General features: G+C 47.3%; 1 protein-coding gene across 2 annotated transcripts in view; it reads right to left on the reverse strand.

Annotated features, from left to right (window-relative positions):
• LOC105473131 (ubiquitination factor E4B) overlaps window positions 1-12,642 on the reverse strand; it is a 146,973-nt gene extending 134,331 nt beyond the window's left edge. For both annotated transcript variants that reach the window (XM_071101032.1, XM_071101024.1), the window contains exon 1: window positions 11,904-12,642. In XM_071101032.1, the coding sequence (XP_070957133.1) occupies window positions 11,904-11,927 (24 nt within the window). In that variant the 5' untranslated portion in view covers window positions 11,928-12,642. The remainder of the gene's footprint in view (window positions 1-11,903) is intronic.
• Window positions 12,643-14,246: the final 1,604 nt, after the last annotated feature.

Here is a 14,246-nt window from a genome sequence, read left to right on the forward strand (position 1 = left end):
TGGGTTCCGGCCAGTGAGAGGTAAACAGGAGTGATCTGTGCAACTTTCAAGCTGTGCCATGAAGAGGCACATGACCTCCCCTCCCTTCTCTGGCCAGAATGCAGACATACAAGGGCCAAAAGATGGAAGCCATATGGTAGGAAAGTTGGTATAAGACAGAAGGCACTTGGGCTCCTAATGAGCACAGAGCTGCCATACCAGCCCGGCCTCCTACCCAGACTTCTATTTAGAGAGAAATAAATATCTATCTGGCTTCAGCAGCTGCCACTTCATGTCTCTCTGTTACAACAATCAACTCGATGATAACCTAACTCATCCCGGCACCTTCCACTCCACTCTTTCACACCCCACGCGCAACCCACTACCCAATCCTATCAGCTCTACCCACAAAATGTATCTGACCATCTAGTGTTTGGCCCTTTCTCCCCCTCTCGGCCACTAACCCCAGCGGGTGGCCCTAACATCATCTCTCACTGGGACTCTTTCCATGGCCGCCTTTCTCTCCGCTTTTGCTCTTTCCTCCTTATCTATTCTCCTCACAGCAGCCAGAATGCCCAGGAGGGCACAGATTTCTGTCTGTTTTGTCCACTGGTGTATCCTCATGGTCTAGAACAATGCTGGACACAGACCATATTTCATCAAATATGTCAGACTGTAAACTGCACCATTATTTTTCACCACCAAGAAAAAAAAAAATATGGCACATTAAACTACAACAAAATGCCTGAACAACAGACAAGGACAGAGTTGTCACCAGTTACACCGGGCTCTCAAAGCTTTGAAATTTCTTTCTGAGGAGTGTGGAGTGTCTCTGGCCTAAGGCTGCTTGTCTGAGTGTGAAATGCAATCCTCCTCTGTTCAGTTCTACAACATGACATGGCTTCACACACTTACGGAATTCTGCCTCTCTGAAGTCCCCTAATGCGGGAGTCCCAAACCCCTGGGCCACAGACCAGTACCAAGCGAGCAAGCGAGTGAGGGAGAGACGCTTCATCCCTATTTACAGCCACTCCCCATCATTCACATTACTACCGGAGCTCCGCCACCTCCTGCAAGATCAGCAGTGGCATCAGATTCTGATGGAAGCGTGAACCCTACACTGAGCTCTGCTGGGATCGACACTGCGTACTCCTTATGAGAATCTAATGCCTGAGGATCTGCCACTTTCTCCCATCACCCCTAGATGGACGGTCTAGTTGCAGGAAAGCAAGGTCAGGGTTCCCACTGATTCTACATTATGGTGGGTTGTATAATTATTTCATTCTATATTACAATATAATAATAATAGAAATAAAGCGCACAGGCTGGGCACAGTGGCTCATGCCTGTAATTCCAGCACTCTGGGAGGCTGAGGTGGGTGGACTGCTTGAGCTCAGGAGTTCAACACCAGCCTGGCCAACATAGTAAAACTCTGTTTCTACCAAAAATACAAAAAATGAGCCGGTCATGATGGCGTGCACCTATGGTCCCAACTACTCAGGAGGCTGAGGTGGGAGCATCACTTGAGCCCAGGAGGCAGAGCTGTAGTGAGCTGAGACCACACTACTGTACTCTAGCCTGGGTGACAGAGTGAGACAGGTGGGTGGTGGGTGGATGGAAGGAAGGAAGGAAGGAAGGAAGGAAGGAAGGAAGGAAGGAAGGAAGGAAAGAAGGAAGGAAGGAAGGAAGGAAGGAAGGAAGGAGCACAACAAATATAATGTGCTTGAATCATCTCAAAATCATCCCTTCCCGTCCCCATACCACTGCCCATGGAAAAACTATCTTCCACGAAACCAGTCCCTGGTGCCAAAAAGGTTGCAGACTGCTGCCCTAATTCACTTGATGGTGTTTGGCAATTAAATATGGAATTGGGTCAGGCACGGTGGTTCACGCCTGTAATCCTAGCACTTTGGGAGGCTGAGGCAGGCCGATCACTTGAGTTAAGGAGTTCAAGATCAGCTTGGCCAACAAGAGTAAAACCCCGCCTCTGCTAAAAACACAAAAATTAGCCGGGCATGGTGGCACACGCCTATACTCCCAGCTACTCGGGAGGCTGAGACACGAGAATCACTTGAACGCAGGAGGTGGAAGTTGCAGTGAGTCGAGATCCTGCCCCTGCACTCCAGCCTGAGTAACAGAGCAAGGCTCTGTCTCAAAAAAAAAAAAAAAAAGAAAGAAAGAAAGAAACATGGAATTGTGGTCACTACCCCAACAACAAACATTTTCTTTAGAAACATCAAATAGACACCCCACCTCTGGTTTCCATTCCTCTCTGCATACAAAGTAACATTTGCTTTCATTGCTAAATCTAAGTGTAATTTTTTGGAAGGCATTTAAAATGGCAACTAAATTTAACACTGTAGCACTCAACTGAAGGGGTGATTACGCGAACAGGTATAACCAGGTTCACACCTAAACAGGAAATGACAGCTATGTCACAACTGCCACCTGGCCAACAGTGATTGCACCACCTATTTATAAGAAGCATCTCAGTCGGGTGCGTTGGATCACACCTGTAATCCCAACACTTTGGGAGGCCGAGGTGGGCGGATCACGAGGTCAGGAGATCGAGACCATCCTGGCTAACACGGTGAAATCCCGTCTCTACTAAAACTACAATAAAAATTAGCCGGGCATGGTGGTGGGCACCTGTAGTCCCAGCTACTCGGGAGGCTGAGGCAGGAAAATGGCATGAACCTGGGAGGCAGAGCTTGCAGTGAGCCGAGATCGCACCCCTGCACTCCAGCCTGGGCGACAGAGCGAGACTCCGTCTCACCAAAAAAAAAAAAAAAAAAAAAAAGAAAGAAGCATTTCAATATTAAAGATATTAAAATGTGATGAAAACAGTGGGGAAGAGAGTACATGTCAGAAATGATTGAAAAACAGTTATGAGAACTCAGTAAGTTTTTACTGAAAGTTGGCCGGGCGCAGTGGCTCACACCTGTAATCCCAGCACTTTGGGAGGCCGAGGCCAGCAGATCACCTGAGGTCAGGAGTTCGAGACCAGCCTGGTCAACATGGTAAAACTCCAACTCTACTAAGAGTACAAAATTAGCCGGGCATGGTGGTGCATGCCTGTAATCCCAGCTACTTGGGAGGCTGAGACAGGAGAATTGCTTGAACCCGGGAGGCAGAGGTTGCAGTGAGCTGACATTGAACCACTGCAGTCCAGCCTGAGTGGCAGAGTAAGATTCTATCTCAAAAAAAATTTTTTTAAAAAAAGGAGGAATGACTTTACCTCCTGCCATTGTGCCCCTTGCACAGCAGGCTCTAACCATGCCTGGCCTCCTTGCTATTCCTGGAACAGCTCAAGAACGCGTTTACCTCAAGGCCTTCTGTAGCTGCTGCTCCCTGTACCTGGGAACATTCTTCCCTGAGCAAGCTCCCAGCCAGCCCTGAAATTCTTTCCAAGGCCACCTCCTAAAAGTGCACACATTATACATAAATGATTGTTGTCTGTCCCTTTAGGCCAGAGAAATACTCTGTAACAATACTCCGTCCCTAAGTATTTCTCTTCACAGCACTTCTCATCAAATGACACCTTATGTGAACATGTTTGTTTGTTTGTTTGTTTTTGAGACACAGTCTTGCTCTGTTGCCCAGGCTGGAGTGCAGTGGTGTGATCTCGACTCACTGTAACCCCTGCCTCCCGGGTTCAAGCTATTCTCCTGCCTCAGCCTCCTGAGTTCCTAGGATTACAGGTGTGCACCACCATGCCTGGCTAATTTTTGTATTTTTAGTAGAGACAGGGTTTCACCACGCTGCTCAGGCTGGTCTCGAACTCCTGATCTCGTGGATCCACCCACCTCAGCCTCCCAAAGTGCTGGGATCACAGGCGTGAGCCACCGCGCCCCGCCATGTTTACTTTTTATCCCTCTCCTCCCACTAGAATGAAGCTCCACACAGCAGCCTTTGTCTATTATCAGGGACGCAGCTAGTAAACTGTAAGTGTGTTGAATGAACCCTTTACAGGAAGACATTTCCACTAGATACTACAAGTGCCTTGTAAGAAAATGCACTTTGCACAAAGAAGTATTTCTGCCGGCCGGGCGCGGTGGCTCAAGCCTGTAATCCCAGCACTTTGGGAGGCCGAGGCGGGCGGATCACGAGGTCAGGAGATCGAGACCATCCTGGCTAACACGGTGAAACCCCGTCTCTACTAAAAAATACAAAAAGAAATTAGCCGGGCGTGGTGGCGGGCGCCTGTAGTCCCAGCTACTCCGGAGGCTGAGGCAGGAGAATGGCGTGAACCCGGGAGGCGGAGCTTGCAGTGAGCCGAGATGGCGCCACTGCACTCCAGTCTGGGCGACAGAGCTAGACTCCGTCTCAAAAAAAAAAAAAAAAAAAGAAGTATTTCTGCCTTCTTTCCCTACAAGAGCTGGGAGCTGTTTGACGAGCTCCACTCTCAGCAATAACAAATGGGGAATGAAAGTCCACCGGAGAGCTGGGCCTGGCAGCAGGCACCTGTAATCCCAGATCCTCGGGGGGCTGATGAAGGAGAATCGCTTGAACCCAGGGGTTAGAGGTTGTAATGAGCCGAGATTATGCCACTGCACTCCAGCATCATGCCTGTAATCCCACAACTTCGGGAGGCTGAGGTGGGTGGATCATTTGAGGTCAGGAGTTCGAGACCAGCCTGACCAACATGGTGAAACCCCTCTCCTAAAAATACAAAAATTAGCCAGGCAGTAGTGGCATGCGCCTGTAACCCCAGCTCCTTGGGAGGCTGAGGCAGGAGAATTGCTTGAACCCAGGAGGTGGAGGTTGTGGTGAGAGATTGCGCCACTACACTCCAGCATGGGGACAGAGCGAGACTCTGTCTCAAAAAAAAAAAAAAGAAAGAAAGAAAAAAAGAAAGTCCACTGGGGCTTCCACTTCCTATATCAGAAGGGACAGTAAGAATGCTATAAATGTGGCTGGGCACAGTGGCTCACTCCTGTAATCCCAGCACATTGGGAGGCCGAGGTGGGGGGATCACCTGAAGTCAGAAGTTCGAGACCAGCCTGGCCAACATGGTGAAACCCCATCTCTACTAAAAATACAAAAATTAGCTGGGCATGCTGGCGGGAGCCTGTAATCCCAGCTACTTCAGAGGCTGAGGCAGGAGAATCGCTTGAACCCAGGAGGTGGAAGCTGCAGTGAGCCGAGATCATACCATTTCACTCAAGCCTGAGTGACAAGAGCGAAACTCCATCTCAAAAAAAAAAAAAGAAAGAATGCCAAAAATGTTACAGTTGGCTGAGGTTAGTTTTGTTTTAGAGGTAGTAAATAGATAGAAAACTCTGGAGTCAGACTCTGGATTAGAATCCAGGTTCTACCACTTACTAGTTGTGTGCCCTTCAATAAATTAATTTCTATTAGCCTCCATTTTCTTATCTGTAAAACAGGGGATAAGAATGCCAACCTTGAGAAGCAAGTTAAGTGTGTAGCACATATTAAGAGCTAATATCCTTATTATCATTCTCTGTCTCTTGTCTACAGTGAACAAAAAGAGAGGAGAAGGGGCCTAGCAGGCTATATCCCACTGTCCTCCCAGGCTTGAGGAAGAGCCCTGGTTATAAAGCGAACAGTAGCAACTACCTACTGAGGAAAAAGGGACCTCAGGTCCTCAGGCCTGTTACAAGTAAAGATATGGTCAAAGAAGTGGGGATGTTAGGCCGGGCACGGTGGCTCACGCCTGTAATCCCAGCACTTAGGGAGGCTGAGGCGGGCGGATCACCTAAGGTCGAGAGTTTGAGACCGCCCAGGCCAACATGGAGAAACCCTGTTTCTACTAAAAATACAAAAAAATTAGCCAGGCAAGGTAGTGCATGCAAGTAATCCCAGCTACTCCAGAGGCTGAGGCAGGAGAATCGCTTGAACCTGGGAGGTAGAGGTTGTGGTGAGCTGAGATCACACCATTGCACTCCAGCCTGGGTGACAGAGGGAGACCCTGTCTCAAAAGAAGAAAAAAAAAAAAAAGAAAAAGAAACATCTGGCCGGGCGCGGTGGCTCACGCCTGTAATCCCAGCACTTTGGGAGGCCGAGATGGGCAGATCACGAGGTCAGGAGATCGAGACCATCCTGGCTAACACGGTGAAACCCCGTCTCTACTAAAAAATACAAAAAACTAGCCGGGCGTGGTGGCAGGCGCCTGTAGTCCCAGCTACCCGGGAGGCTGAGGCAGGAGAATGGCGTGAACCCGGGAGGCGGAGCTTGCAGTGAGCTGAGATCCGGCCACTGCACTCCAGCCTGGGTGGCAGAGCAAGACTCCGTCTCAAAAAAAAAAAAGAAAAAGAAACATCTGCTTTCTCCAAAATCTGCTGCTTCTCCAGAATTCCTTATTCAACCCCTATCTATCCTTCTCCATAGCTAGAAACCAAGGTGTCATTTCTCCATCTCTCCTCCCCTCCCCTCTTCACAGCTAACTGATCATCAAAACTGGGTTAACCACAGTCCTTGGTATTTTTGGTGTCTGTCTGCTCCCCTCCATTCTCACAGGCAATGCCTTAGTTCCCCTGGACTCCACTGCCTCACTCCTATACAGCAACAACAGCCTCCTAATATATCTTGCAGTCTGCAGCCACCTTCTTCCAAACTATCCTTTACTCCCTTGCCACCCATCTTTCTCACCTCTTAAAATCCCTAAAAGGCATTTTACAGAGAAAGTTCAAACTCGGCTGAGCGCAGTGGCTCACGCCTGTAACCCCAGCACTTTGGCAGACAGAGGCAGGCAGATCACTTGAGGTCAGGAGTTTGAAACCAGCCTAGTCAACATGGTGAAACCCCATCTTTACTAAAAATACAAAAAAAAAAAAAAAAAAAAAAATAGCAGGGCATGGTGGCATGCACCTGTAATCCCAGCTACCTGGGAGGCTGAGGCAGGAGAATCACTTGAACTCGGGAAGCAGAGGCTGCAGTGAGCCAAGATCATGCCACTTCACTCCAGCCTGGGCAACAGAGCGAGATACCGTCCCAAAGAACAACAACAAAAAAGGAAGTTCAAAGTCCTAAACGTTTCTGACAGCCCTCCGAGATCAGGTACCTGCCTCACACCCGAGGTAAAACCCACCTCTCCAGTCACACTACTTGGTGCTGTTTCTTGAGCTCCCCCATTTCAGAGCCAGTTCCCAGGGCAACTGCTTCTCAACATAAGTATCACTTTTTCTTGAAAGTCTTCACTAAGACCGTGCCCCTCCAGAGGTCCCTTCTCATGTTTCTTAAGTGAGTTGTGCATATCTCCACAATAACAACTGGCACTATTTTATAACTGTTGGATTCCTATCTATCTCCTCCACTCCAATTTAATTATAATTTCTTTTTTGTTCGTTTTTCTGTGTGTGTGTGTGTGTGTGTGTGTGTGTTTAGATGGAGTCTTGCTCTGCCTCCCAGGCTGGAGTGCACTGGCACAATCTCGATTCACTGCAACCTCTGCCTCCTGAGTTTAAGCAATTCTCCTACCACAGCCTCCCGAGTAGCTGGGACCACTGGTGCGCACCACCACACCCAGCTGTATTTTAGCAAAAAAATACAAAAAAAATACAAATTTTTGTATTTTTAGTAGAGACGGGGTTTCACCGTGTTGGCCAGGATGGTCTTGATCTCCTGACCTCGTGATCCGCCCACCTCGGCCTCTCAAAGTGTTGGGATTACAGGCGTGAGCCGACACGCCTGGCCCCAACTCCCAAATTTTTAACCCAACAGGCATTTAAAAAAAAAAAAAAAATTGGGAGTGGGAGGACCAGTACCAAATGCCCTGATCACATCATGAATGCATTCATGCAAAACAGCACTTCTACAGAAAACCTATGTATATCAAAGCAGACTGGGTCAGTGTTATGCAGGATACTGATACAGAAGCTGTGGTGAATTTATGTCAGTTGTTGAGCAATAAAATAAAAAGGCTTTCGAGTCAAGAGCACTGGGTTTGAATTCCAACCCCATCACTTCTAAGCCAGCTCACTATGGAGAAGTTACTTAACCTAAATCCCAGTTTGCTGACTTGTAAAATTAGGAAAATAGTACCTGCTTGTTTATAATGTTTTCTCTAATGAGACAGAGCTATCAAGTGCCTGGCACAGAACCGGCTCCTAAGGCTGTCGTTCAATGTCAATTTTCTTCTACTTACGGAACACTGCTAAAAAGTCAAAGGTCACATATTCTGCATTTGGGAAGGAATACTTTCTAAAATCTTTATTTTTTTTTTTTTTTTTTTTGAGACAGAGTTTCGCTCTCGTTACCCAGGCTGGAGTGCAATGGCGCGATCTCAGCCCACTACAACCTCCACCTCCCAGATTCAAGCAATTCTCCTGCCTCAGCCTCCTGAGTAACTGGGATTACAGTCATGTGCCACCACGGCCAGCTAATTTTGTATTTTTAGCAGAGACTGGGTTTCTCCATGTTGGACAGGCTGTTCTCGAACTCCCGACCTCAGGTGATCCAGCTGCCTCAGCCTCCCAAAAGTGCTGGGATTACAGGCGTGAGCCACTGCACCGGGTCAACACTTCCTAAAATCTTGACCACACACTGAATCCCAGCCAACAACCATCTTGCAGATGAACTAAGTCACAAAGAAGACTTAGGAGGGAAAAATCACTTCAATGCAATCTCATTACCACTGTTGAAAAACAGTTTAAAAACCCTACTTGGCTGGGCACAGTGGCTTATGCCTGTAATCTCAGCACTTTGGGAGGCCGAGGGGGGCGGATCACTTGAGCCCAGGAGTTTGAGACCAGCCTGGGCAACATGGTGAAACCCCATCTCTCGAAAAAAATTCAAAAAGTAGCCGGGTGTGGTGGCATGAGTCTGTAGTCCCAGCTTGGGAGGCTGAGGTGGGAGGATCACTTGAACCTAAGAGAGATTGCAGTGAGCCAAGATCGTGCCACTGCATTCCAGACTGGGCGACAGAGCCAGACCCGTCTCAAAAACAAACACACCATCTACACACAGCACCACCTTGAGATACGAGAAACAACACATGAGTAGGTTATAGAATTAACATAATGTAAATAATGATGCCTCGGAATGTAGGTTCCTGAAGAGAATGAACTTAGTCACGGCTCTGCAGTGAACTATAGAAACCCCATCTCTACTAAAAATACAAAATTAGCCAGGCATGGTGGCGCATGCCTGCAATTCCAGCTACTAGAGAGACTGAGGCAGGAAAATCGTTTGAACCCAGGAGGCAGAGGTTGCAGTGAGCCAAGATCGCACCATTGCACTCCAGCCTGGGCAATAAGAGCGAAACTCTGTCTCTCTCTCTCTCACACACACACACACACACACACACACACACACAGAATTCTAGGTGATCTGAGAGGGACCAAAAAGTGCACATAATGTAAAAGTTCCTAAAGCTACCAGTCTGGTTATACCAGCCTTTGTTTTTCACGGACTGTGTAATCATACATTTTCATTTTATTAAAATATGAAACTCTGCCTTACCTAATTTCCTAAAGTAGATTAAAAGATCACTGCCTTGCCTGTTTTAACCCTGAAATATAAACTTGAAGTTTCATTAATATAAGTGTATTATTTTGTAATCAAATCAATGTCACCTACCATATCTGACACAAGTTTCCAACTACAGAGTAACAATACAAAGGCAAAAGCTTTGGAAATGTCTCAAGAGAATTGCTTACCTAACCTCAAAAATTTTTAATTGAATTTTTAAAAAATAACTTCAAAGATATTTTTTCCAAAAAACTATTCGTCTGGCTCCCACTTTGGGAGGCTGAAGTGGGAGGATCGCTTGAGGTCAGGAGTTTAGACCATCTCAGGCAACACGGCAAGACCCCTGTCTCTACAAAAAACAATAAAAATTTTTAAAATTAAAAACAAAGAATTATTATTTGTTCCAGGTTCTGCTGAGAGTAAAATTAGCAGTTATTGAATCAGCTTTTTGTGTTCAGGACAACTAATTTGTTGAAGATAATTTTACATTGATCCTGTATTAGTGAATTTAATTTTTCTCATTTGTTTGAATATTCTGCTAACCTTGAAAAAAAGTTTCTTCTATTTCTTCCACAAAGGTTTCATGTGTTCCTTATATGGTCACAAAAAAAGTTACACCTTCCTCAAGGACTGAGCAAAGTGAAGAGACACATTTTAGATTATATAGTATATTCATGGTCTGTAACGCCTCGCTGGTTTGAAAAAAATTTCTTGGTGAAAACTCAAGTGTGCAAAGCCTCTAAACAGATCATCAAAAAAAAAAGTAATTTCTGGGAGTAAAGTACTACTAAAAAACAGTATCTCTGGCCCATCGCGGTGGCTGACACCTGTAATCCCAGAACTTTGGGAGGCCGAGGCAGACGGATCACGAGGTCAGGAGATGGAGACCATCCTGGCTAACACGGTGAAACCCCGTCTCTACTAAAAATACAAAAAAATACAAAAAATTAGCCTGGCGTGGTGGCGGGCGCCTGCAGTCCCAGCTACTCGGGAGGCTGAGGCAGGAGAACGGCGTAAACCTGGGAGGCGGAGCTTGCAGTGAGCTGAGATGGCGCCACTGCACTCCAGCCTGGGCGACAGCAAGACTGAGTCTCAAACAAACAAAAAACAAAAAACAGCATCTCTGCTTTAAGAGAAATTACTCACTAGAATTAACATTAATGAAAAACGGGGAAGGGTGGAGAAACTTAAACCACATAAAACAAAGTGATTCTTAGGAGATCTCTTGATATTTCCTACCGAATGAAAGAAACTGTGTAATATTCTCTTAAGATTACATTTCTGATGTATTTATAAAAACACAAAGTCAGTAACGCAGAATGGGCAATCCTGATTTTCCAAACCAAGTATCCAAGTATCACAATCAACAAAATCATTTGCTTCCTTTCCTACCTGACCCTTAACACACCACTGCCATGTCCTACACCTGGAGAATTTCAGTCCCTAAGTAAACACACTAAATACTCTGTAGCCAAAACTGGAGCATGGAAATCTTGTAGTACAATCAACCTGATGGATGACTGCTTTCCTAATACTGTAGGGAAGTTTACATGATGAACCAGTGGAAGAAATGTGGAGGTAGGCTGAAGAGGGTATGGCCAGCAGGGGTCCTGAAAGGGAAGCTCCCAATTTGTAAAAAGGAAGGAAAAAGGCAGTAGAAGCGTAGGAAATTCCTTGTACCCTGATTGCCACTGCTTTTTTTTTTTTTTTTTACAACAATCTAACTTATTAAACAATCTTTAAAACATCAAGAAATAGATCGTATAACTCCTTCAAGAAATGAGAACAGGAGAGAGTTTACAAATTCATTTGCTACCACTTGCTTCCTGTTCAGTCTCTGCTACAGCAAAACACAAGTTTGAAAGATTCAAGAAGTAGAAAAAGATAGAATGTAAGAGAAGAATGCCAGAAGTCATTAGTGGTCTTATATTAAGTCACTAGAATACAACTGGAATTCTCTAAACTGTTGAGAAGATACATATTTTGTTAAATATCAAAGAATCTGTCTGTAAACCATCCCTCAAGCAAAAAGATATGTTTAATCAGCTTATACAGTTAAATAACCACACATATTTGGAATTTCAAATGCTTTCTTTAAAAATATTCACCCACCATACATTCTCATTCCATCCAAAATCGTGCTTTAAATTCCTGACGACACACAACACACTTTAACTTGATGTAAATCTAGCCGTTCTTCTTTGCATACCCTGAAGAAAAGAATAAACACCTCAAGATGCTCTCTCCTCTTTTTCAGACCCTAAAAGAACACTCGGAAAGAAGCAAATGGAGTTCAGAATGAAGAAATAAGGCAAAAGAATAAAGGAGAATAAAACCAGAGACCCTATGGGGAGTCATGTTATTCTTGGAAAATATCATCTCCGTTCCTTCTCCAAGCCCAAAGGCCAGACAGCACTGGCGCAATATCATCCCTGTCCAAAGCGCTAACGAGTTGCCAACTAATCCCTCAAGGTGTCCCCCAACCTCCTCACCTCATCAGCGCTCAGCTCCTCCATCGCTTTCCTCTTAATGGTGAAAGGCGTTAGGGAGAGATCCTTCTGTTCTCGCGACCACGGCGGGAGGAAGGAGAGTGGAAGGTGTCTATCAGGCTGTCTGGTCCCCCGAATGGGGGAGGTTTCAGAATTGCATAGTCAGAGGTTAAAAAATAAGAACACAAGAGGCACTGAACTGCCTTGGCTTCGGTCACTCCAATCGCCCCAGAGACTACTACAGCCGCTTGTTCCCTGAGCAGCCTCCTCTGGCCGCCACTGCTGCTGCTACAGGGTTATCTTAAGGCGCCACTTACTTCCCTCTGCTTCCCAGGTTACCCAGACTAGGCAGCGCGGTCTCCAGCTCGTCTCGTGCCCCGAGCCTGCTGTGTCTTCGTGATAGTGGCGCGGTAGCTGCGTTCCTACAGCAGATCCTGCTCTCCTTCCTACCCTTTGCCTCTGGCGGGAACTGGTCCACTGCAGAGTGGATACCCCGAGGTAAGGCGACCCCACAGCCGTCCTGGCAGAGCCCAGCACTGTAAGGGAAGCCCCTCCCCTCCCAAAGCAGGCCGGCCACGCCCCGCCTCCACGCCGGAGCCCGGGTAGGGGGGAGGGGGAGGATGGGACGCGCGTAGCTCTCGCTGGAAGAGTAAATCCTCCTACCCCTCCACCCCTACTCTTTCCCCCTCGCCCCACCAAGTATTATTCATCAAAACAACAGGGCGGCCATCTTTGAAAGGGATCACGTGACCCCCGTCAGGGAGGCGGGGCTTCTGGCGCCGGGACGTGGCAGCCAATAGGTCGCGGGCGCCGCGCCGCGGAGTTCTTCTCGCCTGCGTCCTCTCCCCGCCCCCGTCCCACCCCCTCCCGCGCAGCCGCGCCGGCCGGGGGGAGGGGCAAAGGGAGGCGGGCGGCAGGGCGGGGCGTTGCCACGGCGACCGCGCAGGGGCGGCGGGCGCGGTGGGCCTGGGCCAGGTAGGCTGGCAGGGGGAGAGACGGCTCCCGGACGCACGCCGGGGAACATCCGCCAGAAGGTGGCGCTGGCCCGCGGCGCCTCCGTCGTTCCCACTCGTCTGCTTTTCTGTGACCTGGGAGCCCAGAAACACCTCATCGCTCCCACTGGATTCTGCGCGCCCGCCGCCTAAGCGAGGGATAAGAAAACGAAAAACGTCTCCTTGTCCGCGGGAGCGCGATCTACCGTATTGAGCGCTCATTTTCTAAAACATCTGCTACACACTCTTCCACCTCCTCCAGGAAAGGCCAGTTGGAAGAGAACTCGGACACAGGAACTCCCATTCATTTTACTTTACCTTGGCCTTTTAGAGAGATACTTCCTGGGGTTTTTTTTAAGTGTGTTCAAAAAGTATTGATAAAAGTTGAAAGTATAAATGGATGAGAAACCCAAATCACTGAATTGTACACAGCAAATGCAAAGAAGACGTTTGGAGTCAGTGGGTGAAAACCATCTTCAGGTGCACAAGAATACAAATATTTGGCCGGGTGCGATGGCTTACGCCTGTAATCCCAGCACTTTGGGAGGCCGAGACGGGCGGATCACAAGGTCAGGAGATCGAGACCATCCTGGCTAACACGGTGAAACCCCGTCTCTACTAAAAAAATACAAAAAAACTAGCCGGGCGAGGTGGCGGGCGCCTGTAGTCCCAGCTACTCGGGAGGCTGAGGCAGGAGAATGGCGTGAACCCGGGAGGCGGAGCTTGCAGTGAGCCGAGATCTGCCACTGCACTCCAGCCTGGGCGACAGAGCAAGACTCCGTCTCAAAAAATAAAAAATGTTATATAAATCTAAGTTGAGCGATCAAAGTAACAGTACCATGAAATTCCCGATTTTGCCACGGACTAAAGACGAGAAGTGGATTGGATGGCTCACTAAACCGTAAAGACTATATTCCAGAATTAAGAGTTACAATGTCTTTGCTACATGCTTAAAATAGGAACCTGACTACTAGATACGTAAGGAATTTGTGAGTAAAAATAAACCACTGCTGGCTTTGCATATTATCTGCTCTCCAGGAAAGGAATTCTGTGTAAGCCAGAACTTGAACCCCTGGTGACATTGATGCTAAAAGTTTACTTTTTTTATTATTGCCATCTAATTTACATACTATACAATTCACCCAATTAAGGTGTACAATGGTTTTATTATGTTCACAGCTCAGTCATCCTCACTGTCCGATTTCAGAACATTTTAATCATCCGAAAAAGAAACCCTCCAAGCCATTAACAGTCACTCCCCGGCCGGGTGCGGTGGCTCACACCTGTAATCCCAGCACGTTGGGAGGCCAAGGCGGGTGGATCAAGAGGTCAGGAGTTTAAGACCAGCCTGGCC

This window comes from Macaca nemestrina, chromosome 1 (assembly GCF_043159975.1).
Source record: "Macaca nemestrina isolate mMacNem1 chromosome 1, mMacNem.hap1, whole genome shotgun sequence".
NCBI lineage: Eukaryota > Metazoa > Chordata > Mammalia > Primates > Cercopithecidae > Macaca > Macaca nemestrina.